This window comes from Mobula hypostoma, chromosome 18 (genome assembly GCF_963921235.1).
Source record: "Mobula hypostoma chromosome 18, sMobHyp1.1, whole genome shotgun sequence".
Taxonomy (NCBI): Eukaryota; Metazoa; Chordata; class Chondrichthyes; order Myliobatiformes; family Myliobatidae; genus Mobula; species Mobula hypostoma.
In genome coordinates, this window is record NC_086114.1 from 4100026 (window position 1) to 4125823 (window position 25798).

At 42.7% G+C, this 25798-nt stretch overlaps 2 protein-coding genes across 5 annotated transcripts in view; one reads left to right on the forward strand and one right to left on the reverse strand.

The window, feature by feature from the left end:
* Nucleotides 1-25798, reverse strand: part of wdfy4 (WDFY family member 4) — a 351254-nt gene that overhangs the window by 64966 nt on the left and 260490 nt on the right. The gene's annotated exons all lie outside the window — the stretch shown is intronic.
* Nucleotides 960-25723, forward strand: lrrc18a (leucine rich repeat containing 18a). Of its 3 annotated transcripts, none has more exons than XM_063070341.1 (3): nt 960-1188; nt 20833-21006; nt 23110-25723. In XM_063070341.1, exon 3 carries the CDS (start codon nt 23114-23116, stop codon nt 23882-23884), a length of 771 nt encoding a protein of 256 aa, XP_062926411.1. In that variant the 5' UTR covers nt 960-1188; nt 20833-21006; nt 23110-23113; the 3' UTR covers nt 23885-25723. The 3 variants fall into 3 exon arrangements, with proteins under 3 accessions (XP_062926411.1, XP_062926413.1, XP_062926412.1); XM_063070342.1 differs by lacking the exon at nt 960-1188 and adding an exon at nt 8777-8836; XM_063070343.1 differs by lacking the exon at nt 20833-21006.

A 25798-nucleotide genomic window follows, 5' to 3' on the forward strand; every position in this document is an offset into this window, starting at 1 on the left:
TTCTCCCTTCTAGTATTCCCCTTTTTCCCTCTCTATTTCTCTGCCTCCGTCCATCTGTGCCTCTCTCCATTTCTACCCTTCCTTCCCCCCTCACCCCTCTCCCCTCTCCTTTCCTCTCCCTCTCTCTCTCTACCCCATCTCCCCACCTCTCTGTGTCTCTCTCTGCCTCTCTCTCTCTCTCTCTCTCCATATCTCTTCTTCCTGTTGATTTTCAACATGTATACATTTAGATGTATTTATGCAATGTCACAGGGAGCGGTAATGGATTTCTCTAGGAATTGATGCATTTGGTTTAGTGTTACACAGACACTGAAACATTTCAACAGTCTGCACAGCTAAAGAATGTAACTGGACACCTTAGCAACACTTGGTGTGAACCAGCTTTTCCAAGTAAACACTTCATATCCAAGACCTTCTATTCTGCTGAATAAACTTGTTAAGTATCTAGATTTGCTGTTGAGCACTAAAGTACACAGCGCCAATTTTTATCTCGATTTACTTATCTTAACAAAAGCTACACAACAATGGAACTGAGTATGTTGAGGTGCTGGGCAGCTAAAACCCCTAAACATAGGCTTAATGTCACAAACACAAGAGATTCTGCAGATGCTGGAAATGCAGAATAAAACACACAAAATGCTGGACAACCTCAGCAGGTCAGGCAGCACCTATGAAAATGACTAAAACCAGTGGATGTGTCAGGCAGAGGCCCTTCAACAGGATGTCATATATTAGGTATCAGTCATTTGAGCTTCCATACTTATTAGTTTTCTTTCTAAACATGCAGCCTCTGTAAAGCAACTGGAGGTGTACAAGGTAATTAAACTAAAGGCTGTTTACTATCAGAGCTGAACATGCTGATCGTCAGCCGAGCCAATAGGCCGTGCTGCCTAGCAACCAAGTTAAACAAGGTGCAGAACGGAAACTCGGCTGTAAACAGGAGCTGAACAAATGTCAGGCAGCATTTTCACTTCTCTGCCTCCTTCTCCACAGACTGGGAGCCTTAATCTATCCGGGGGTGACCGTCCTCTCAGCTCCTGATATCTGGGCTCCACACCCATTTCTTGCTCAAGACATGAAGCTGTTATTGAAGGAGAGCGGGATGGGAGGAGCTTGGTCAATAGGAAGCAGCTCTTGGCGGAGAGGATCAGAGTGCTGAGAAAGACATTGCCATCTACAAAACCAGTGGTAAGTACACACAGCCTCCTGCTCAACACAGTTGGGTGAATGAGGCAGCAGGCTTTCTGAATCTCTTTTCTTTCTAACTTGCTGTAATGTAGTTTGAACAAGCTTAATCAATTAATCCCTGGTGGATTTCAATGTTAGCAGTGTGCATATTAATTGCCAGTGCTGACTTGAAACCTCATTTTTCTGACAATGATCTTAAGTTAATGTGAAAATATGTGACATGTTTCTCACCTGGATTAAAATCTAATAAATGCTTTCTAATTTTCCATACTAATCCATCTTGTTGACATAATGGTTTAGTCTTATGTTACAGAGTTGGCTCATCAGCACCCCCTCTCAGACTGCCGGTACGTAACTGATCCAAACAATGCTGCGCTAGGGAGGGGTACAGTGCTGCCGGAGACCCTGTTGGTCGGTAATGGCAGTGGAGTAAAATTAAATATTTGTGGCTGGATGAACAGCTGACACCAGGAAAAATCCACTAATTTCTCTAAATATCCCTACAGAGTCTTTGTATTCTCCTGAGTAGGTGAAAGGATTTTGGCAAAACAACCTCTTTGACTCAAATTGTCCTTGCCAACTGAGGTGCCCATTCTAATCTAGTCCTACATGCCTGCACTTGGCCCATATCCCTTGAAACTTTCCCTATCCAAGTACCTATTCAAATGTATTTTAAATGCTGTTATTGAACCTGCTCCATCTACTTCCTCTGGCAGATTTTTGCATATACATATCACCCTCTCCTTTAAAAAGTTCCCTGCCTCAAGACCCTTCTAAACCTTTCCCTTGCCCTCTGATTTTATATTCCTTTTCCCTGGGAAGAATGCTGTGTGCAATCATTCACCCCATTTATGCCCCTCGTGATTTTTAAACAACTTCATTGCAAGTCAGCGTATTAAACAGCCCAACACCCTCCCAGCACTATAGAGCTCTAAATCTCTGGAGTGGGATTTGAATTTGCAACCTTGCAGATGTAGCATTGTGCTAAGGCTGATACTAACATGGGACAGACTGAGCCTGAGGAGGTGAAAGAGCTTAGGTCTGACAACTTAATTGTGAAACAACATATCTACAACCTCCCAGCACTATACCATCAGTCTGGATTTAGTACTCAAAATCTGCCTTACTGTATCAACATCAAGAGGGCATGACTGAAATGGTGGGAATCATTGATGATTTGCTCTCTTTGACCACGAAGAGAATGCACTGGGCAAAGATTCACCAGACTGGTGCTATGTTTGCCATATGAGGAGACATTGTGTAGAATGGGCCTATATTCTTTAGAGTTCAGAAGAACGAGAGGAGATTTCTTCACTGGAACTTATTAAGCTCTTAGAGTGCTTGACAGATTGAGGAAGGATGGATGCTTTCATTGGCTGAATTGTCCAGAACTGGGAACAAAATTTCAGACTGAAGGAGGTTGTATTAGGACTGAAATGTTCTGCTGAACATGGTGGGCATGCCATGTGGTGACATTTTCAGGTTGTTACCCCAGCACATCCTTAAGTTGAGTCACAGAGCCATAAAGCACTACAGCCTATCTAGTCCATGCCTAGTGACATCACATGGACCACAGATTGTGTTGGCTGATAACACAAATGACACATTTCACTGTATGTTTTCATGTACAAATGATAAATAAATGCATCTGAATCAGAAGTGAACATTTTTTTCCATTTAAGAGTGTGATGTATATTTGGAACTCTCTGTATTGTGCTGAGTCCATTCAGAATTGAACTGATTCCCAAATATCCAAAAAACTATCAAAAGACATGGGGATAGTTTAAGAAAATGGAACTGTGGTAGAAAACCATGATCCTCTGGAAGGAGTGGCCTACCTGGAGTCTGATTTTAAACACAGTGGTGTAGACCCCCATATAACGATAAAGAACGATTAGAATGAATCCCCAAATCACTGGAGTGGGACAACTATGGGTTCTAAGATTTTTAGGATATTATAAAGATCAGCTTTATTTGTCACATGTACATTGAAATAGTGAAGCTTACAGTAAAATGTGTCATTTATGTCATGCTCACAGTGCCAAAATAGCATACCATAATTTATTGACCCTAACCTGAACAGGAAAGGTATGGCCACATTAGTGGGATTGTATTACAGACCACCCAATAGTCGACGAGACTTGGAAGAGCAAATCTGCAGAGAGATAGCAGGCAACTGCAGGAAACATAAAGTTGTGGTGGTAGGGGATTTTAATTTTCCATACATTGATTGGGACTCCCATACTGTTAGGGGTCTAGATGGTTTAGAGTTTGTAAAATGTGTTCAGGAAAGTTTTCTAAATCAATATATAGAGGGACCAACTAGAGGGGATGCAATATTGGATCTCCTGTTAGGAAACGAGTTAGGTCAAGTGACGGAAGTCTGTGTAGGGGGGCACTTTGGTTCCAGTGATCATAACACCATTAGTTTCAATTTGATCATGGACAAGGATAGATCTGGTCCTAGGGTTGAGGTTCTGAACTGGAAGAAAGCCAAATTTGAAGAAATGAGGAAGGATCTAAAAAGCGTGGATTAGGACAGGTTGTTCTCTGGCAAAGATGTGATTGGTAGGTGGGAAGCCTTCAAAGGGGAAATTTTGAGAGTGCAGAGTTTGTATGTTCCTGTCAGAATTAAAGGCAAATTGAATAGGAATAAGGAACCTTGGTTCTCAAGGGATATTGCAACTCTGATAAAGAAGAAGAGGGAGTTGTATGAAATGTATAGGAAACAGGGAGTAAATCAGGTGCTTGAGGAGTATAAGAAGTGCAAAAAAATACTTAAGAAAGTAATCAGGAGGGCTAAAAGAAGACATGAGGTTGCCTTGGCAGTCAAAGTGAAGGATAATCCAAAGAGCTTTTACAAGTATATTAAGAGCAAAAGGATTGTAAGGGATAAAATTGGTCCTCTTGAAGATCAGAGTGGTCGGCTATGTGCGGAGCCAAAGGAAATGGGGGAGATCCTAAATAGGTTCTTTGCGTCTGTATTTACTAAGGAAACTGGCATGAAGTCTATGAAATTGAGGGAATCAAGTAGTGAGATCATGGAAACTGTACAGATTGAAAAGGAGGAGGTGCTTGCTGTCTTGAGGAAAATTAAAGTGGATAAATCTCCGGAACCTGACAGAGTGTTCCCTTGGATCTTGAAGGAGACTAGTGTTGAAATTGCGGGGGCCCTGGCAGAAATATTTAAAATGTAGGTGTCTACGGGTGAGGTGCCAGAGGATTGGAGAGTGGCTCATGTTGTTCCATTGTTTAAAAAAGGATCGAAAAATAATCCGGGAAATTATAGGCCGGTGAGTTTAACGTCGGTAGTAGGTAAGTTATTGGAGGGAGTACTAAGAGACAGAGTCTACAAGCATTTGGATAGACAGGGACTTATTAGGGAGAGTCAACATGGCTTTGTGCGTGGTAGGTCATGTTTGACCAATCTATTGGAGCTTTTCGAGGAGGTTACCAGGAAAGTGGATGAAGGGAAGGCAGTGGATATTGTCTACATGGATTTCAGTAAGGCCTTTGACAAGGTCCTGCATGGGAGGTTAGTTAGGAAAATTCAGTCGCTAGGTATACATGGAGAGGTGGTAAATTGGATTAGACATTGGCTCAATGGAAGAAGCCAAAGAGTGGTGGTAGAGAATTGCTTCTCTGAGTGGAGGCCTGTGACTAGTGGTGTGCCACAGGGATCAGTGCTGGGTCCATTGTTATTTGTCATCTATGTCAATGATCTGGATGATAATGTGGTAAATTGGATCAGCAAATTTGCTGATGATACAAAGATTGGAAGTGTAGTAGACAGTGAGGAAGGTTTTCAGAGCCTGAAGAGGGACTTGGACCAGCTGGAAAAATGGGCTGAAAAATGGCAAATGGAGTTTAATACAGTCAAGTGTGAGGTATTGCGTGTTGGAAGGACAAACCAAGGTAGAACATACAGGGTTAATGGTAAGGCACTGAGGAGTGCAGTAGAACAGAGGGATCTGGGAATACAGATACAAAATTCCCTAAAAGTGGCGTCACAAGTAGATAGGGTCATAAAGAGAGCTTTTGGTACATTGGCCTTTATTAATCAAAGTATTGAGTATAAGAGCTGGAAGTTTATGATGAGGTTGTATAAGGCATTGGTGAGGCCGTATCTGGAGTATTGTGTTCAGTTTTGGTCACCAAATTACAGGAAGGATATAAATAAGGTTGAAAGAGTGCAGAGAAGGTTTACAAGGATGTTGCCGGGACTTGAGAAACTCAGTTACAGAGAAAGGTTGAATAGGTTAGGACTTTATTCCCTGGAGCGTAGAAGAATGAGGGGAGATTTGATAGAGGTATATAAAATTATGATGGGTATAGATAGAGTGAATGCAAGCAGGCTTTTTCCACTGAGGCAAGGGGAGAAAAAAACCAGAGGACATGGGTTAAGGGTGAGGGGGGAAAGGTTTAAAGGGAACATTAGGGGGGGCTTCTTCACACAGAGAGTGGTGGGAGTATGGAATGAGCTGCCAGATGAGGTGGTAAATGCGGGTTCTTTTTTAACATTTAAGAATAAATTGGACAGATACATGGATGGGAGGTGTATGGAGGGATATGGTCCGTGTGCAGGTCAGTGGGACTAAGCAGAAAATGGTTCGGCATAGCCAAGAAGGGCCAAAAGGCCTGTTTCTGTGCTGTAGTTCTATGGTTCTATGGTTCTATGTTTGGACTGTAGGAGGAAACCAGAGCACGGGAGAACATACAATTTCCTTACCGACAACGACAGAACTTGAACCTTAATTTTCCTGATTGGGCAGGGCATTAAGGGATTTGAGGAGAAGGCAGTAGATTGGAGCTGAGAGGATAATTGGATCAGCCATGATGAAATGGCAGAGCAGACTCGATGGGCCAAATGGCCTAATTCAGCTCCCATATCTTATGGTCTTATGGTCTTTCTGATTACTGCTACGCTACCGTGCCGACCTATATGATCTGTAGACCAGGTGGCCTTCTCCTGATCTGACTTGTATTTTAAATGGAGTTGTGAAGGTGCACATATCAAGATAAAGAATGATTGGAATGGATCATTGCCCTCCACACCAAGAGCTACCGTCCTCCTTTTCCGGCCTAAATTAATTCCCCAAATCACTGGAGTGGGACAACTATGGGTTAGTATCCCAGGGATTTGGGGATTTAATTTAGGCTGACACATCAGTGTTTTACTGAGGGAGTGCAGCACTATCAGACCAGTAGACCACAGGACATAGGAGCAGGATTCAGCCCATTGAGTCTGCTCCACCATTCCATCATGGCTGATCCTGGATCCCATTCCACCCCATACACCTTCCCGCCATATCCTTTGATGCCCTGACTGATCAGGAAACCATCAACTTCTGCCTCAATTATACCCACGGACTTGGCCTCCACCGCGGTCTGTGGCAGAGCATTCCACAGATTCACTACTCTCTGGCTAAAAGAATTCCTCTTTACCTCTGTTCAAAAAGGTCGCCCCTCAATCTTGAGGCTGTGCCCTCTAGTTCTGGAAAGCCCCCACCATAGGAAATATCCCTTCCACATCCACCCTATCTAGTCCCTTCAAGATACAGTAGGTTTCAGTGCGATCTGCATGCATTCTTCTAAGTTACAGTGAGTACAGGCCCAAAGCTGCCAAACACGCCTCATACGTTAACCCCTTCATTCCTGGAAGCAGCCTTGTGAACTTCCTTTGGACTTTCTCCAATGACAACACATCCTTTCTGAGATACGGGGCTCAAAACAGTTATGGCCTGACTAACACATACAAAATGCTGGAGGAACTCAGCAGGCCAGGCAGCATCTATGGAAAAAAGTACAGTCACTTTTTAGGTCAAAACCCTTCTGCAGTTGCACAGATTCTGCAGATTTTCTCTTGTTTGTGGCCTGACTAGTGTCTTATAAAGGCTCAGCATTATCTCCTTGCTTTTATACTCTATTCCCCTTGAAATGAATGCAAACATTGCATTTGCCTTCTTTACCATGGACTCAACCTGTAAATTAACCTTCTGGGAGTCTTGCATGGGGACTCCTATGTCCCTCTGCACCTCCAATGTTTGAACCTTCTCCCAATTTAAATAATAGTTCACACTATTGTTCTTTTTACCAAAATACATTATCGTACATTTCCCAACACTGTATTCCATCTGTCACTTTTCTGCCCATTCTTCCAATTTGTCTAGGTCCTGCTGCAATCAGACTGCTTCCTCAGCATTACCTACCTTTGTATCATCTGCAAACTTTGCCACAAAGCCATTAATTCCATTATCCAAATCATTGACAAACAATGTGAAAAGTAGTGGTCCCAATACTGACCCCTTAGGAACACCACTAGTCACTGGCAGCCAATCAGAAACGGCCCCCTTTATTCCCACTCGCTGCCTCCTACCTGTCAGCCATTACTCTATCCATGCCAGTATCTTTCCTGTAATGCCATAGGATTGTATCTTGTTAAGGCCACCTTTCAGGTGAGAGATTACTGTGAAGACCCATTTTTCCCATTGGGTGGGCGTGGTGAGAGAAGTGTGCAACTCAGTTATTCTTGCTGTTAGAATATCTCATAAGTGTTGGATGTTTGCTGTTTGGTTTCCATCAACTACATTTCCATGTTGCATCTAAATGTAGATGAATGGCTCCAAATAAATGCAGCCTCTTCCTGTAGATACAAGCTTCCTATGTAAAGACATGACAAAGAGAAGTAGAAGTAGGTCATTCATTCCCTCCATTATTTGTTAAATCATGGCAGATCTTGTTCCTCTGCTCCACTAACTATGACTAGGCAAAATGTACACTCAGTGTCCACTTTATTAGATACACCACTACACCTGCTTGTTTATGCAAATATCTAATCAGCCAATTATATGGCAGCAACTTAATGTATTAAAGCCTGCAGACATGGCCAAGAGGTTCAGTTGTTTTTCAGACTAAACATCAGAATGGGGAAGAAATGTGATCTAAGAGATTTTGACCATGGAATGATTGTTGGTGCCAGATGGGGTGGTTTGAGTATCTCAGGCTACGTCCACACTAGACCGGATAAATCCATAACTGAAGCTTTTTCTCTTCGTTTTGACCCTCCATCCACACTGAAACGGCGTTTTCCTCCCCTGAAAACGGAGCTTTTCGAAAACGCTCTCCAGAGTGTTTAAATCTGAAAACGCCAGTTGGGCGGTGTAGTGTGTACGGGGTAACTGGAGCTTTTTTAAAATGCTGTCATGATGTGCTGGAACAGATGGTGGTAGCAGCGCGGCATTTCATTGTTTTCTTGAACGCATATAACGTTCTTTATAGCGGTCGAGGATATCGTTGTAGTTGGTTTGGCACGACGCCCAGTCCACGTTCTCCACTGCTTTGCTGACTTTGTAGTCGTTTGTAACTCGCACAAGCGGCTCGACTTCATCATCTGTCCAAATGAAGAAGTCTGGTCTGCTTTTTCCAGTGGAGGTTTTCTTTGTATTCCTCGAAGACACTGTTGAAAACTTCCTTTCTCCTGTTGTAGGTACAGTACTCTAGTTTTTGACCCATGGAAATAGCACAACGCCGCGGCGGAAATGGAAATAGTATACCGTTTCCTCTTCACTTTTCCTGCGCATGCCCAATAGGAGGAGATTCGCCCAAATACCCGTTTTAATGTGGACGGGGGTACTTTCAAAAATGCCTGGTGTGGACACCTATCGTTTTTACGCGAAACCGGCGTTTTCAAAATTATCTGGTCTAGTGTGGACGTAGCCTCAGAAACTGCTGATCTCCTGGGATTTTCACACAAAACAGCCTCTGGAGTTTACAGAGAATGGTGCAAGGTGCAAAAATAAATCCAGAAAGCAGAAGTTCTGTGAGTGAACATGCCTTGTTAATGAGAGAGTTCAGAGGAGAATGGCCAGACTGGTTCAAGCTGACAGGAAGACAACAGTAACTCAAATAACAACGCATTACAACAGTGGTGTGTAGGAGAGCATCTCTGAATGTGCAACTCTTCAAAAATTGAGCTGGACGGGGTACAGCAGCAGAAGACCATGAACATACACTCAGTGGCCACTTTATTAGGTACAGGAGGTGCTTATAATTAACTAGTCCTGTAACTACAAAAATATCACTGCTCCAGCTAAGGACAAGGCTTGCTGCTGCTACGATGCATCACTGGTTAGCTTTGTCATGACGTATGTCACCATGTCAGGCCATTACCTTTCAATCATTAAATCTGATAGCTGCTTCAAACTCACACAGCTCAGGAAATCCAGGTACGTCAGTGCTACTGAAAAACACCGTGGAGTTTCGTGACAAATACAAATGGAAGAATCAAACATCATTTACCATGTGAATGATTCCAAACGTGTAAGGTAGTCATCACCTTCCAGTGCAGTGATAGGTTCAGTGTACACATGGACACAATCAGATCATTATGATGCCATTTGGAACAAGGATTGTTCTATGAGTTGGAGGTGACTGGAACTCTTTGAGATATCAAATCTATTTATTTTCCCTGCAACTATGGAACCAATGGTACATTGATACTCTCCTACCTTCCTATGGCCTGTGGCCTGTGTTAACTACCTCACATAAGGTTAGGTAAACACATCATTAGTAATATTTATGATGTCATGTGGTAAAGTGTCGATTACCATTACTGAGTGATAGCCATTGCTAAGATCTAAAGTGTATCAACTCTCTTCAGTCAGGATACAACTTTCACAGACTGGTTCTCCCCGACACAGTAGGACATTTGGAGCCTAAGCTCTGCATCATGAGCTGAACTAGGATCCTCTATTGTTTTTGCTCTTCTTGGGATTGAATGTAACTTACTGTCACTCTAGTTTTCGGGTTCTGACGTGTCTGACGAGGCAAACATGGGAACCACAAATACTGCCACAGATGGAGCTATCTGTACTGTCAGTTCAGCGTTTAAATGCAAAGTAAATTTATTTATTATCAAAGTATGTATGCAGTATGTTAACGTACACTACTCTGAGATGCATTTTCTTGCAGGCAATTACAGAGGATAAATAAGAAATACAATAGAATTTACGAAAAATTTTACATAACCAGACAAAGACTGACATACAGCCAATGTGCAAAAGAAGACAAACTGTATAAATAAAAAAATACTGAAAACAAGTATTCTTAGAACAAAAATAATACTGAGGACAAGAGATTATAAAGAAACATAGAAACATAGAAAACCTACAGCACAATACAGGGCCTTCGGCCCACAATGCTGTGCCGAACATGTACTTACTTTAGAAATTACCTCGGGTTACCCATAGCCCTCTATTTTTCTGAGCTCCATATACCTGTCCAGGAGTCTTTTAAAGGACCCTATTGTATCTGCCTCCACCACTGTCACCGGTAGTCCATTCCACGCACTCACCAGTGTCTGTGTAAAAAACTTACCCCTGACATCTCCTCTGTACCCACTTCCAAGCACCTTAAAACCGTGCACACTCGTGTTGCTATTTCAATCTGATAGCAGCTTCAAGTCTTTGAAAGAGAGTCTAAAGGTTGCAGGTGCCCGGGACCTACCCTCTGCAAGTTCCTGCTAAATTTCTCTGCCTCTCCCACTCGTTCTCCTCCTTTTAGACACACTCACCTACTTTCTGAGTAAGCTTTATTCACCTGCTCTAGTTATGTGACACCAACCCTCCTGTGAAGCACCTTGGAAAGATTATTATGCTTAATCCACTGAGCAGTGGATGAAATACTAAGCCTGAGCTTCATCGGACCTAGCGACGGACACTATAAAGCCCACTGGACTTCTTCACAGAAGTGCAGAGAGAGTTATCTCAAGTGCCCTCCATCTAAATATCCGGAAGAAAAAAATGATTTGTGGAGCTGACTTTGAGCAAGCTGGTTCTCACATTCCTCTCATTACAGCCATGTCTCCCTTCAAAATATCTGAAGTGGCTTCAAGATTCAAGATTTTTTAATGTCTTTTCCCGTACACGAGCGTAAAGGAGAATGAAATAATTGTTACTCCAGATCTGATGCAGCACAAGAAAGAACCACAATAAGATAAAGAACTCAATAATAATAATAATATTGACTGTAAGTCCATAAAGTGATGCTGGGCACAGGAGTATCTGTACTGTGACTGACAGGAAGTGAGAAGGTATTGGTGGTTTAGGGTGTGGAGGGATGGGTTAGTGGGTGGAGGTGTTGATCAGCCTTACTACTTGGGGAAAGGAACTGTTTTTGAGTCTGGTGGTCCTGGTATGAATGCAACATAGCCTCACACAACACAGGAGATTCTACAAAATAACAAATTTCACAACATGTGCCAGCGATATTAAAAGGGATTCTGATTCTGAACATGAGTTGTAAAGTCCTTGAAAGTGAGTGCATAGGTTGTGGAATCAGTTCAGTGTTGGGGTGGCTCAAACAACCTATTGGGGTTATCTGGAGAGAAATTTGCTTCGAATTTCCTGATCAGTTCTCTGTGGCGAAAGGGGCTTGAGGACCAAGTACTATCAGAGCTGTTCATCAACTCTCATGGTGACTGGAAGGAACAATGCCATTGTTGTGGGATACATATGCAATGTGTACAGCATTTCTGCCATGGACCCGACTGTGACCGATTTACAAATCTGTTCATGCTTTAGCTTGAAGCTGAGGGTCTGTCGTGGATCTCCACGCTATAAACACATCATTCATAGTAAACTCAAAACCCACATCAAACCTGAACCAACCGGGAAAATGCATGGTTTCCTTTGCTATCCACCAGCTCACCAGAACACAGAATAAAATGCCAAATTTAACTCAAAGAAACAAACACAAAATGCTGGAGGAGCTCAGCAGGCACGACAGAATCTATGGAGAGGAATAAACAGTTCATGTTTCATGCCGAGATCACTCAGGGGGTTTCTGATGAACTGGTTTCTAAAGTGCTTGGGAAATTTGCTGTAGAACAATTTTGTTGTGCAAGTGACAGCTGTGGCCATGGCTCTGAATGGGACAAACAACAGTACAGCACCAGAACAGGCGATTCAGCCAGAATGTCTGTAATGACCATGGTGCCAAACTAATCCCATCTGCCTACATAAATAGTCAATATCTATCTATTCCCTGCCTATTTGTGTTTCTATCTTAATGCCTCAGATGTCGCAGTCACTTCTACTTCTATCACCTCCCCCAACAGTATATGTCCAGGCACCCTCCACATCATGTAGAAAACTTGCCCCATAATCTCCTTTAAACATTTCTCCTCTTGTGACATCAATTTGACACTTCCACCCTTGGGAAAAGATTTTGACTATCTACCTTGTCTATGCCTCTTATAATTACATAAACTTTTATCAGATGTCCCCTCAGTCTCCAACACTCCAGACAAAACATTCTAAACTTATCCAACCTTTGCTGTGGGCCATTGCACAAGATGAGAAAAAGCCGTAGAAAGTTGTAAACTCAGTCAGCTCCGTCTGGTGCACGAGCCTCCCCACCATTGAGGACATCGCCAAAAAGCAATGCCTCAAAAAGGCAGCATCCGTCATTAACGACCCACATCACCCAGGATGTCCCCTCTTCTCATAAGACCATAAGACACAGGAGGAGAATTAGGCTATTCAGCCCATTGAGTCTGCTCCGCCATTCCATCATGGCTAATTCCCGATCCCACTCAACCCCATACACCTGTCTTCTCGCCATTGCCTTTGATGCCCTGACCAATTATCAATTTTCACTTTAAATATACCCACAGTCTAGACCTCCACAGCTGTCTGTGGCAGAGCATTCCACATATTCGCTACTCTCTAGCTAAAAAAATTCCTCCTTACCTCCGTTCTAAAGAGTTGCCCCCACCATTTTGAGGCTGTGCCCTCTAGTTCTGGACATCCCCACCAGAGGAAACATCCTCTCCACATCCACCTTACCTAGCCCTTTCAACATTCTAGGTTTCAATGAAATCCCCCCAAATTCCAGTAAGTACAGGCTCAAAGCTGCCAAACACTCCTCATATGTTAACCCCTTAATTCTCAGAATCATCAGACTCTCCAATGATAACATATCCTTTTGGAGATAAGGGGCCCAAAACTGTTGACAATACTCCAAGTGCAGCCTGACTAGTGTTTTATAAAACCTTAGCATTATCTCCTTATCTCCTTGTTTTTATATTCTATTTCCCTTGAAATAAATGGCAACATTGCATTTGCCTTCTTTACCACAGACTCAACCTGTAAATTAACCTTCTGGGAATCTTGCACAAGGACTCCTAAGTCTTTCTGCATCTCTGATGTTTGAACTTTTCTCCTCATTTCGATAATAATCGGCACTTTTGTTCCTTTTACCAAAACGTATTATAATACATTTCCAAACATCTGCCAAGTTTTTGCCCATTCTTTCAATTTGTAAAAGTCCTGCTGCAATCACATTGCTTCCTCAGCACTATCTACCACTCCACCTATCTCTGTAACATCTGCAAACTTTGCTACAAAGCCATCAATTCCATTATCTAAGACACTGACAAACAATGTGAAAAGTAGCGGTCCCAATACTGACCCCTGAGGAACACCACTAGTCACTGGCAGCCAACCAGAAAGGCCCCTTTATTCCCACTCGCTGCCTCCTGCCTGTCAGCCATTCCTCTCTCCATGCCAGTATCTTTCCTGTAATGCCATGAGATTTTATCTTGTTAAGCAGCCTCGTGTGGCACATTATCAAATACCTTCTGAAAACCTAAGAAAATGACACCCACTGCTTCTCCTTTGTCCACCCTGCTAGTTACTTCCTCGAAGAACTCTAACAGATTTGTCAAGCAAGATTTCCCTTTACATGAACCATGTTGACTTTGACTTATTACTCTAATCAGGGAGAAGGTATAGGACCCTGAGGACACACTCTCACCATCTTAGGAACAGCTTCTTCCCCACCATCATCAGATTTCCGAACGGTCATTGAACCCATGTGCACTACCTCACTATTTTTGATTTAATTTATTTCATTTTTTACCTTTATTTCCTAATGTAATTTACAGTATATTTTATTTATTGCACTGTACTGCTGCCAAAAGACAACTAATTTCACAACGTATTCAGTGATAATAAACTGGATTCAGATTCTTATAGCTAATTCTCTCTAATCCAAGCAACAAGCTCTTCTGCATTCTCTCTAAACCCTCCAAACCTTTCCTATAGTGAGGTCACCACAAGTATGTACGTTACTCCAAATGTGGCCTGACCAAAGTTTGATACCGCTACAACATGATTTGAAAATGTTTTGGTAAATTGGTTTATTAGTGTCACGTGTACAGGGATAGAGTGAAAATCTTTGTTTAGCATGTCATCCATACAGATCACTTCATCACATCAGGGCACTAAGTCAGTACAATGGAATAAAGTGTCACAGGTACAGAGAAAGTGCAGACAGGCAGACGATAATAAACACAAGAAATTCTGCTGATGCTGGAAATCCAGAGCAACACACACAAAATACTAGAGGAACTCAGCAGGTCAGGCAGCATCAATGGAAAGGAATAAACAGTCAACGTTGCAGGCCAAGACCCTTCTTCAGGACTGGAAAGGAAGGGAGAAAATGCCAGAATAAAAAAAAGTGGAGGGAAGGAAAAGAGGATAGCTAGATAGTTAGTAGATACGTGAAGACAATAAGGTGCATGACCATGACGAGCTAGAATGTGAAGTCACGAGTCCATCTTATTGTACAAGGGTGATAGTCTCATAGCAGCAGAACAAAAGCTATCTTCAATGTCCCAACTGATGAAGACGATAATGCAGACCAATTTCTTGATCACCCTGTCCATTGTGCTGCTAGATTATGGACTTGCACCCCAAGATCCCTCTGTACATCAATACTGATCAGGGTCCTGCCATTTACTGTACGATTTCCTCTTACATCTGACTAACGTCACACACTTGCCCAGATTCAACTCCATCTGCCATTTCTCTATCAATATTTCCAACTGATCTATAACCTGCTGTTGTCACCAATTCCACATCTCAAATTAAAAATACATTCTACGAGCACTCCCCTTGTGCCTGAGGTTGTGTAGCTAAAATTTTCCAGTTAATTGAAACTTATGCTGTCCAAAACTGATGTCAGGTCAAAAATCCTCGCTGCATCATGAAATGAAGAGGAGGCTTGACCCAAATGCAGAGCAGTGGAGACGATTTAGCCGTGGGCAATCACTTTAATAATAAACTGCAAAATAACAAGACACGACAAACCACAAAATAAAAAAAACAGATACTTAACACAAAAAGGTAAAAGGGTAGGAACAACTGAAGGCTGGGACTGGGTGAACAAAAGACTGTGGAAGAGATCTGGGTTTAAATAGGCTGCAGGTGCTGAGTTGGAAATGAGTGGCAAGTGACAAGAAGCCCATAGATACAAATGTTGATACTGTATATACTTCCAACCTGCTTATTAGTTCAGTATTCCACATTTGTTCACGAACCTCTTGAAAAACATCAGAACATCATAAATATACCAGCACACGTTGGAGTCACACAGCAGAGCAGCTGTGGAGACACTCTGCGCAATGCTGCTCTCCTTACACTTTCAGTATTTATTTTAGCTTTCCAGCACCTGCAGTATCTATGTTTCTTCTTTTATTTACTTATAGTTTTTACTTAGAGATACAGCACTGTAATAGGCCCTTTCAGCCCAATGAGACTGCACAACCCAATTACACCCAATTAACCTTCTAACCCATGCATGCTTGGAATGTGGGAGGAAACCGGAACCACCCGGAGAACAGGGCTAATGGAAGGATTCCTAGTAGTGTGGAGGAACAGAGGGATCTTGGATTCACGTCCATGGATCCCTCAAAGTTGTCACTCAAATTGATAGGGTTGATAAGAAAGCATATGGTATGTTGGCCTTCATTAGTCAAGGGATTGAGTTAAAGAGGTTACAGTTCTATAAAATCCTGGTTAGGCTACACTGGAATGTTGCATTCATTTCTGATCCCTTCATCACAGGAAGGATGTGGAAGCTTTAGAAAGGGTGCAGAGGAGATTCATCAGGATGCCACCTGGATTGGACAGCATGCCCTCTGAGGATAGGCTGAATGATCTAGGGCTTTTCTCTTTGGACTGAAGAAGGATGAGAGATCAGAATCAGATTTAATATCATCGGCATATGTTGTGAAATTTGTTAACTTTGTAGCAGCAGTACATGCAATACGTGATAACTATAAAAAAAATGAATTACAGTAAATATATATACAGTATAATAGTTAAATAAAAATAGTACAAAAACAGAAATAATAAAATAGTGAGGTAGTGTTTATGGGTTCAATGTCCATTCAGAAATCGGATGGCAGAGGGGAAGAAGTTGTTCCTGAATTGTTGAGTGTGTGCCTCAGGCTTCGTCCCTCCTTCTTGACAGTAACAGTGAGAAGAGGACATGCCCTGCATGGTGGGGATCCTTAATAATGGACTCTGCCTTTCTGAGGCACTGCTCTTTCAAGACGCCTTGGGTACTATGGAGGCTAGTCCCCGTGATGGAGCTGACTAATTTTACCACTCTCTGCAGTTTACTTCGATCCTGGGCAGTAGCCCCTCCCCCCATACCAGATGCCTTCCATGGTACATCCGTAGAAGTTTTAAAGTGTTTTATGTGATAAACCAAATTTTCTCAAATTCCTAATGAAATATAGCCATACCTTCTTTATAGCTGAATTGATATGTTGGGACCACGTTAGATCCTGAGAGAACATAAAATTGCTCACTCTCTCCACTTCTGATCCCTCCATGAGGATTGGTTTGTGTTCCCTTGCCTTCCCCTTCTTGAAGTCCACAATCAGCTCTTTGACCTTTCTGACTTTTTAAGTGCAAGATTGTTGCTGCGACACCACTGAATTAGCTGGTGTATCTCACTCCTGTAAACCCTCTCGTCACATAGAAAACATAGAAACATAGAAAACCTATAACACAATACAGGCCCTTTGACCCACAATGCTGTGCTGAACATGTCCTTACCTTAAAAATTACTAGGGGATACCCATAGCCCTCTATTTTGCTAAACTCCATGTACCTATCCAAAAGTTTCCTAAAAGACCCTATCATATCCGCCTCCAGCACCGTTGCCGGCAGCCCATTCCACGCACTCACCATGAGAGTAATATTGCTGTACATTGGACATGGCTTTCTGCAATCTTGTAGAGAATTGGCAAGATTATACCTGGAGTATCGTGGATTTTTTTTTTGTTTTCTATCTTGACAGGCCACAGAGGCATTAACAGGCAGCAAATATTTACCAGATGGTTTCTGGTACGGGTGATGTGGGAGTTGTCACTTGAAGAGAGATTGAGTGGACCAGACTTGTGCTGTCTGGGATCTAGAAGATTGAGAGTAAATTTTATTGAAACATACAGAAATCTGACAGAAATTGGAGAGGATGTTTCCCCTGCCCGAAGTAATTGGAGCAACGAGGCACAGAACAAGGGGGTTGGATATTTGGGACTAAATAGCAAAGTGTTTTCAATCTATGGAATTCTTGTGTTTAGTGTTTGGGATCACGCTGTCCAGTGTCATTCTGGAATTATGAAATTATAAAAAATTGTAATGGGAAGAGAACATGGCCTGGCTGGTTGGAGGTCCATGACAATGGAGGCTGGGTAATCTTCTGGTTAACATAGAAATATTAAAAAACTACAGCACAATACAGGCCCTTCGGCCCACTATGCTGTTCCAAACATGTACTTACTTTAGAAATTACCTAGGGTTATAATTTTAATATTGCTAAGCTCCATGTACCGATCCAGGAGTTCCTTAAAAGACCCTATCGTATCCACCTCCACCACCGTCACCGGCAGCCCATTCCACACACTCAGCACTCTCTGCATAAAAAACTTACCCCTGACATCTCCTCTGTACCTACTCCCAAGCACCTTAAACCTGTGTCCTCTTGTGGCAGCTATTTCAGCCCTGGGAGAAAGCCTCTGACTATCCACACGATCAATGCCTCTCATCATCTTATACACCTCTTTCAGATCACCTCTCATCCTCCGTTGCTCCAAGGAAAAAAGGCCAAGTTCACTCAACCTGTTTTCATAAGGTGTGTTCCCCAATCCAGGCAACATCCTTGTAAATCTCCTCTGCACCCCTTCTATAGTTTCCACATCCTTCCTGTAGTGAGGCGACCAGAAATGAGCACAGTACTCCAAGTGGGGTCTGACCAGGGTCCTACATAGCTGCAACATTACCTCTCAGCTCCTAAACTCAATCCCACGATTGATGAAGGCCGATGCACCGTACACCTTCTTAACCACAGAGTCCGCATAGTATCTTTGAGTGTCCTATGGACTCGGACCCCAAGATCCCTCTGATCCTCCACACTGCCAAGAGTCTTAACATTAATACTATATTCTGCCATCATATTTGACCTACCAAAATAAACCACTTCACACTCATCTGGGTTGAACTCCATCTGCCACTTCTCAGCCCAGTTTTGCATCCTATCAATATCCCGCTGCAACCTCTGACAGCCCTCCACACTATCCACAACACCCCCAACCTTTGTGTCATCAGCAAATTTAATAACCCATCCCTCCACTTCCTCATCCAGGTCATTTATAAAAATCACGAAGAGTAAGGGTCCCAGAACAGATCCCTGAGGCACACCACTGGTCACTGACCTCCATGCAGAAAATGACCCGTCTACAACCACTCTTTGCCTTCTGTGGGCAAGCCAGTTCTGGATCCACAAAGCAATGTCTCCTTGGATCCCATGCCTCCTTGCTTTCTCAATAAGCCCTGCATGGGGTACCTTATCAAATGCCTTGCTGAAATCCATTTACACTACATATACTGCTCTTCCTTCATCAATGTGTTTAGTCACATCCTCAAAATATTCAATTGGGGTCTTAAGGCACGACCTGCCCTTGACAAAGCCATGCTGACTACTCTTAATCATATTATACCTCTCCAAATGTTCATAAATCCTGCCTCTCAGGATCTTCTCCATCAACTTACCAACCACTGAAGTAAGACTCACTGGTCTATAATTGCCTGGGCTATCACTACTCCCTTTCTTGAATAAGGGAACAACATCTGCAACCCTCCCATCCTCTGGAACATCTCCCGTCCCCATTGATGATGCAAAGATCATCGCCAGAGACTCAGCAATCTCCTCCCTCGCCTCCCACAGTAGCCTGGGGTACATCTCATCTGGTCCCGGCAGCTTATCCAATTTGATGCTTTCCAAAAGCTCCAGCACATCCTCTTTCTTAATATCTACATGCTCAAGCTTTTCAGTCCACTGAAAGTCATCACTACAATCACCAAGATCCTTTTCCATAGTGAATACTGAAGTAAGTATTTATTAAGTACCTCTGCTGTGTCCTCCAGTTCCATACACACTTGATTGGTCCTATTCTTTCACGTCTCATCCTCTTGCTCTTCACATACTTGTAGAATGCCTTGGGGTTTTCCTTAATCCTGCCCACCAAGGCCTTCTCATGGCCCCTTCTGGCTCTCCTAATTTCCTTCTTAAGCTCCTTCCTGTTAGCCTTATAATCTTCTAGATCTCTAACATTACGTATAATGGCAGATTCTATCAGCAAAAACTTGATACAGGGGTATAAGATGAAAAGAGGAATTGATAGAGTGGACAGCCAGCACCTTTCTCCATGGGTGGAACTGGCTAAAATGAGGGGGCATAATTTTGAGGTGATTAGAGCAAAGTATAGGGGCAAGTTCTTTACACAGAGAGTGCTGAGTGCATAGAATGCACCACTGAGAGTGGTGATAGATGCAGATATATTAGGGACATTTAAGAGACTCTTAGATAAGCACATGGATGACAGAAAAATAGAGGGTTACGTGGGAGGAAAGGGTTATATTGATTTTAGAGCTGGTTAAAAGGTCAGCACAACATTGTGGGTTGACAGGCCTGTTCTATGAATGGTGGTTAAATGGAATGGGTTCTACACTCCGACAATTCTCAGAGTTGTATTCTACATTTATATTTTGATAATAAATGTACTTTCAATCTTTGAATTTCTTTGGTGCTGCTGAATTTGAAAGCAGGGGCTCACTGGTCTGCACTGTGACTGATGATCATTCCTGGGGCTGAGGGTGGCAGTCTCTGAGCTCAGTCACTAAATGGTTGCTCTACACTCAGTGGTCACCTAATTAGATACATCCTAATACTGAGAGTACGTTCATGCTCTTCCTCTGCTGTAGCCCATCCACTTCAGGGTTCAAGATGTTGTGTGTTATAATGTATGATTATCTGCGTTACTGTCGCCTTCTTGCCAGCTTGAGGCCATTCTCCTCTGATCTCTCACCTTTACAAGATGTTTTTGCTCACAGAACCGTCGCTCACTGGATGGGTTTTTTTTGTTTTTTGCACCATTCTCTGTAAACTCTAGAGACTGTTGTGTGTGAAAATCCCAGGAGATCAGCAGTTTCTAAAATACTCAAACCACGCTATCAGGCACCAACTATCATTCCACGGTCAAAGTCACTTAGATCACATTTCTTCCCCGTTGTGAAGTTTGGTCTGAGCAACAAGTGAACCTCTTGACTATGTCTACATGCTTTTATGCATTGAGTTGCTGCCTCATGATTGGCTGAATAGACATTTGCATTAACGAGGTGTACCTAATAAAGTGGCCACTGAGTGTCTGTCTTACATTCTAGCGTGAATAGACTTCACAACTAATTAGTAGTGAAAGGCACTATCTAAATCCAAGTATTTTTTCCTCAGTCTATGGCATAATCAAACAACAAAGAAACGACTTGGGTCCACGGTTCCATGATACTAAGAACAGGTCATCTGCTCTGACACAGGGTCCCCTTCACAGGAGGCAACCATTCCAGCTGTGTGTCACTGCTGCTTCTTGGGACACATTTCCAACTCTATGACTGCACATTAAAAACTGTAAGCATGTCTTCGGACAAATTTTATGGATGGATTAGGGGGACTTTATTACACCGCGTTTGTTCTTTTGTCTCTTCCTTCCAAGAGGGATAATTGAAATTAGCCGGATGGATTAGTTATTGTCTCAGAATCCCCTGCACATGGCTGAATATGATTAATGAGTAGCCAGCGTCCCTTAGGGCTTGTAAGGGAATTCATTTAATGGAAAGGTATGTATGTGAGAAACCCATATTGCTTCCCAAACAATCATTCATCACCACCTTAGCACAATTAAGTGATGTTGTACGAAGTCGGCTACAGAGCAGTCAGCTGTAACCTGCTCGAGCTCCCAGTGAAATTCAGCCCCATTTGTTTATGTTAAATCACATTCGAAGTGTTTGTCAGGACATTTATGCATGACAAGTGTTCCTCTATGTTTTAAAAAGTCAATTACCTTTCTTTGTAAATGAGAACAATCTTTCACTGGTGGGTACTGTAGGGCATTCCAATTAAGTTGATGGCCTTCAAACTGATCACAATCAGTGATGGGAGAGTTTATGGGAGAAACTACCCACGAGGATCAGCAATGTGGGTTTGGGTCTGATTATGAATAGGGTGAATTAATTTTGGCCCTGGAAGTCTAGCTTCAAAGGGCTGGGGATGGGATTTACTGAGTCCAGACAGGTGGTAAGCATCATTGGAGAGAGACAGACGGTCGACATTTCGGATTGAGATACAGCTCTGGCTCTACCCCTTCCCCTCATCTCCTTATACTGGTGATCTCTAAGTCCAGATGAGGGGTCTCCACCTGAATCATCGCTTGCCCATTTCCTTCCACAAATGCTGCCTGAACCATTGAGTTTTTCCAGAATTTTCATTGCCGTTCCTGATTTCAGCATCTGCAGAAGCTTGTGTCTCCCTGTGCGAAGTTGTTGACATTTAGTATCACTGAATCACCATTAAGATCAACCTTAAGTTGTTGTACATGTTACTACCCCAGTTGTAATTGTTCAGGAGACCTGGAATAGATGAGGTCACTCTCAGCTTGGAGGAGCAACACTTCATATTCTGCCTGGGCAGCCTCTAACCTGATAGCATGAATATCGATTTCTCTAACACCCAGTAGTTTTTCCCTCCCCCCTCCTTCTTCCATTCCCCTCTCTGGTTCCCCTCTTATATCTTCTCTTCTCCACTCCCTGGTGCTCCTCCACCTTTCCTTTTTCCCATGGTCCATTCTGCTCTCCGATCAGATTCCTTCTTCTTCAGAAGCTTCTCATTTCAGCTGCCCTTCTCAATAAACCTACCTTTCCCCTAACCTGGCTTCATCTATCATCTTCTAGTTTGTATTCCTTCCCCCTCCCACCATTTATTCTAGCATATTCCCCCTTCCTTTACAGTCCTGGTGAAGGGTCTCAATCCAAAACATCGACTGTTTATTCCTTTCCACAGATGCTGCCTGACCTGCTGAGTTCCTCCAGTACCTTGTGTGTGTTGCTTTAGAAAAGATGGTTTTCCTGACTTTACATACGATATAATTATGAGGTACATTTTGAATGAGAGGGAAAGGAAAGGATTAAAGAGAGATTAAAAGATTAGCTTTTATTTATCACATGCATATTAAAACATTAAAGCAGACTGAATTGCATTCTTTGTGTCAATGACCCTCACAGTCCAAGGGTGTGCTGGAGGCAGCTCACAAGTGTCACTGCACTTCCAGTGCCAATGTAGCATGCTCACAACTTACTAACCCTAACCAGTAAGTCTTTGGAATGTGGGAGAAAATGGGGACACCCAGAAGAATCCCATACGATCATGGGAAAAATGTACAAACTCCTTACAAAAAGCGGGAGAAATTGAACCCTGATCAGCACTGTATTGTGCTGTGCTGACTGCTATGATACTGGGGGGCGGTGGGGGGGCGGGGGGCGGAGGGATTAATTGGGAAGCAGTTTGATGTCTCTCTGGAGCTTAACACGGGCAGGAAACTGCAGAAGCTGTGGGTACAAAAGGTCCTGAGCACGGAAACAACCACGTCACTCAGTACAGCTGGTTCTGTCTGTAGGAGTTAAAGATATTGACTGATTATTTTTGTTGCTGTTGCTCTTTCTTCTAAAAAAAATGCAGGAAGATGCCAAAAAAGAAAGGTGCGCAGGGGAAAAAAATTACCCTGAAGATGGCGAAAAAATCCATGAAGATCACCGTGGATGGGAAACGGCGCTTGGACCTCAGCAACATGGGCATTGCCACCTTCCCCAAGTGTATCCTGAAACTGACCGACATTGAAGAAATCGACCTCAGCAGAAACATGATCAAAAAAATTCCAGACTACATCAATAAATTTCCAAAGCTGCGGTACCTTGATTTTCACACAAATAAGATAGAGAGAATACCGGAAAATATCGGCCAGTTGGAATCACTTTACTACCTAGACCTGTCCAATAACAAGCTCACCACTGATGGCTTGCCTTTAGAGCTCACTCAGTTAAAAAATCTGCGAGTCCTGAACCTTGGGCTGAACTCAGTGGAAATGATTCCAACGACCATCGGCACGCTGAAGGAACTAAAGGAGTTAGGGTTGTTTGACAATCACATCACCTACATGCCAGAGAAAATCACCAAGCTGCCAAAACTGAAGAAGCTGAATGTGATGCGCAATCCCTTCACCACACCGCAGGTACCTGAAGAGCCGATAGACACTATTGATCGCATTGAGGATATTTACCTGGCCAGGAAAAGCATGCTATGTCACCCCTGCCTTAAGAAGTTACAGCGAGAGAGGGACAAATGGCGTAAGCTGAAGCAGCTTACTGAGCTGGATGAGGAGCCTGATTTCAGTGGTCTCACTACACCCAACTCTGTCGCTAAACAAAATGAGGTCCTGTGGAGAGTTACTGAATAAGTCTGTGAGGTGAATAAATCTCTGCGACTAGGCTAAAAATGACCCAGCAGCGAATAAAACCAATTATCTCAGAACCCGAGATTTCAATCCACTCAGTACTTCTTTTGAGCTTTGCGCTGTGCCCTAAGCAAAAAGGTGTGTCCTCGTTAAGTGACCCCGGCAGCCTTGAAAGACCTTGATGCGCTGGAAATTCTCCCAGCCAACATGGCTTCTTGGTCTTTGTGTGACCTGGTCCTCAAACACCATTGTGCTTGGCTCACAGGGTTTGACACTGACAACAATCTCACTGCTGGAGGCAACCATGGCAAGATGAAATATGTTTAAAGTGTTTCTGAGAGTATCTTCAAGTGGAAGTTAGGGGCCCAGTGTTTGCATCCTGTAGCGATATGTTTTCGCTGTTGTTGCTCTGAGGCATCTTGGTATCAAATCAATGAGGTTTCTGAACGGATGCTCACTACAGGGTCTCAGAATTCCCATGAAAACCATGTACATGCAGTCACTGAAGACAGTGAGAATCTCTGCGCACTGCGGGCAACCTGTGTAGTGACGAGTGTCTTGCTTGCTGTGGGCTCAGTTTGGCACTCACCCAATCAGAGCACAGGTTCCATGCTCAGCAAAATCTGTCAATTCAATAGCTTGCTCTGCATCCATCCATTCCAGCTTACATTCCTCACAGTCAACCCCACAGAGTGGCCTTCTCTGATGACACTGAGCAACATGTGAGGATGCTTTTGTCTATCTCGTCATGCACAATGCATCCTCAGCAATGGACACACACCCTTAATAGATAAGACACTAACCACAGGCATCTATCTTGGGACTGATGAGCTTGTGTAATAGTAATGGGATTTATGACAGCAGTAATTAATTAACTTAGTATTTCTCTGTCTTTACATAGATCTATTATAGTAAGCTGTCTGATTATGAGTTTTAGTTCTATGTATAAATGGTTGCATAATTCTGATTATAAGTATTAATGTTCAGTGAAAGACATTTGCTCCAAATTAGGAGTTTGCTTAGATGCTGTCAGTAAAGGTCACTAACAACTCTAATTTTATCATTATGGAATTGTAAAGTAACACATACAAAATGCTGGAGGAACTCAGTAGGTTAGGCAGCCTCTATGGAAAGGAATACACTCTAAGTTTCAGGCCGAGTCCCTTCATCAGAATACTCGTCCCAAAATGTTGACTCTTTATTCCTCTCCATAGTTGCCGCCTGATCTGCTGAGTTCCTTTAGTATTTTGTGTGTGTTGCTCTGGATTTCCAGCATCTGCAGAATCTCTTGTGTATTTACCGTAAGATTGCAAAGGTGTCTTCCAAGACTCTGAGATTTTTTATTTAATAATGCTATTTATTGAGAATATTTCTGAAAAGTGCCTTAACACATCACAAGCAAACATTCATCAATGTTCATGTTGCTACAGGTTGTTAGGAGGAAAACTTTTTTACATTCCCTGCCGTTCATATTCCAAGTGTTTCATTTCAGTGACTAATCGTTTGAAGTCAACAGATTGATTGCAACAAATGGAATTATCTGAAGAGATGACTGCAGTTTATAAAAAATAATGTTTAAATTATTAAACTGCATTAAGCAATAGCTGTACAAAAAAATCATAAACAATGTAAAGGTTGAGCTCATAGAGAATGGACCACAAGCTTGTCACTTTAATTTTTGAGTTTAAATGAGGAAGCGCCCTGTGAGGTATGCCAAGGAGTTCCAAAGCTAGTTAGTTAAATCGTCGAAGATTGTGAATATTATTCTTTGAAACATTCACTACTTTGGAAATATGAAGAAATAAACTGCATAAATGTGAAGCTGTGAATATTTGCTTTAGTTTTATTTCTAACTGTTTTCAGGATTGAAATTTCAGAAGCTCAGAGGTTGGATTCTGACTGCTTGAGGAGAGACTG

Bases quoted from the DNA above. Each gene is read 5' to 3' on its own strand.
- lrrc18a (XM_063070341.1), top strand. From the start codon at position 23,114: ATGCCAAAAAAGAAAGGTGCGCAGGGGAAAAAAATTACCCTGAAGATG.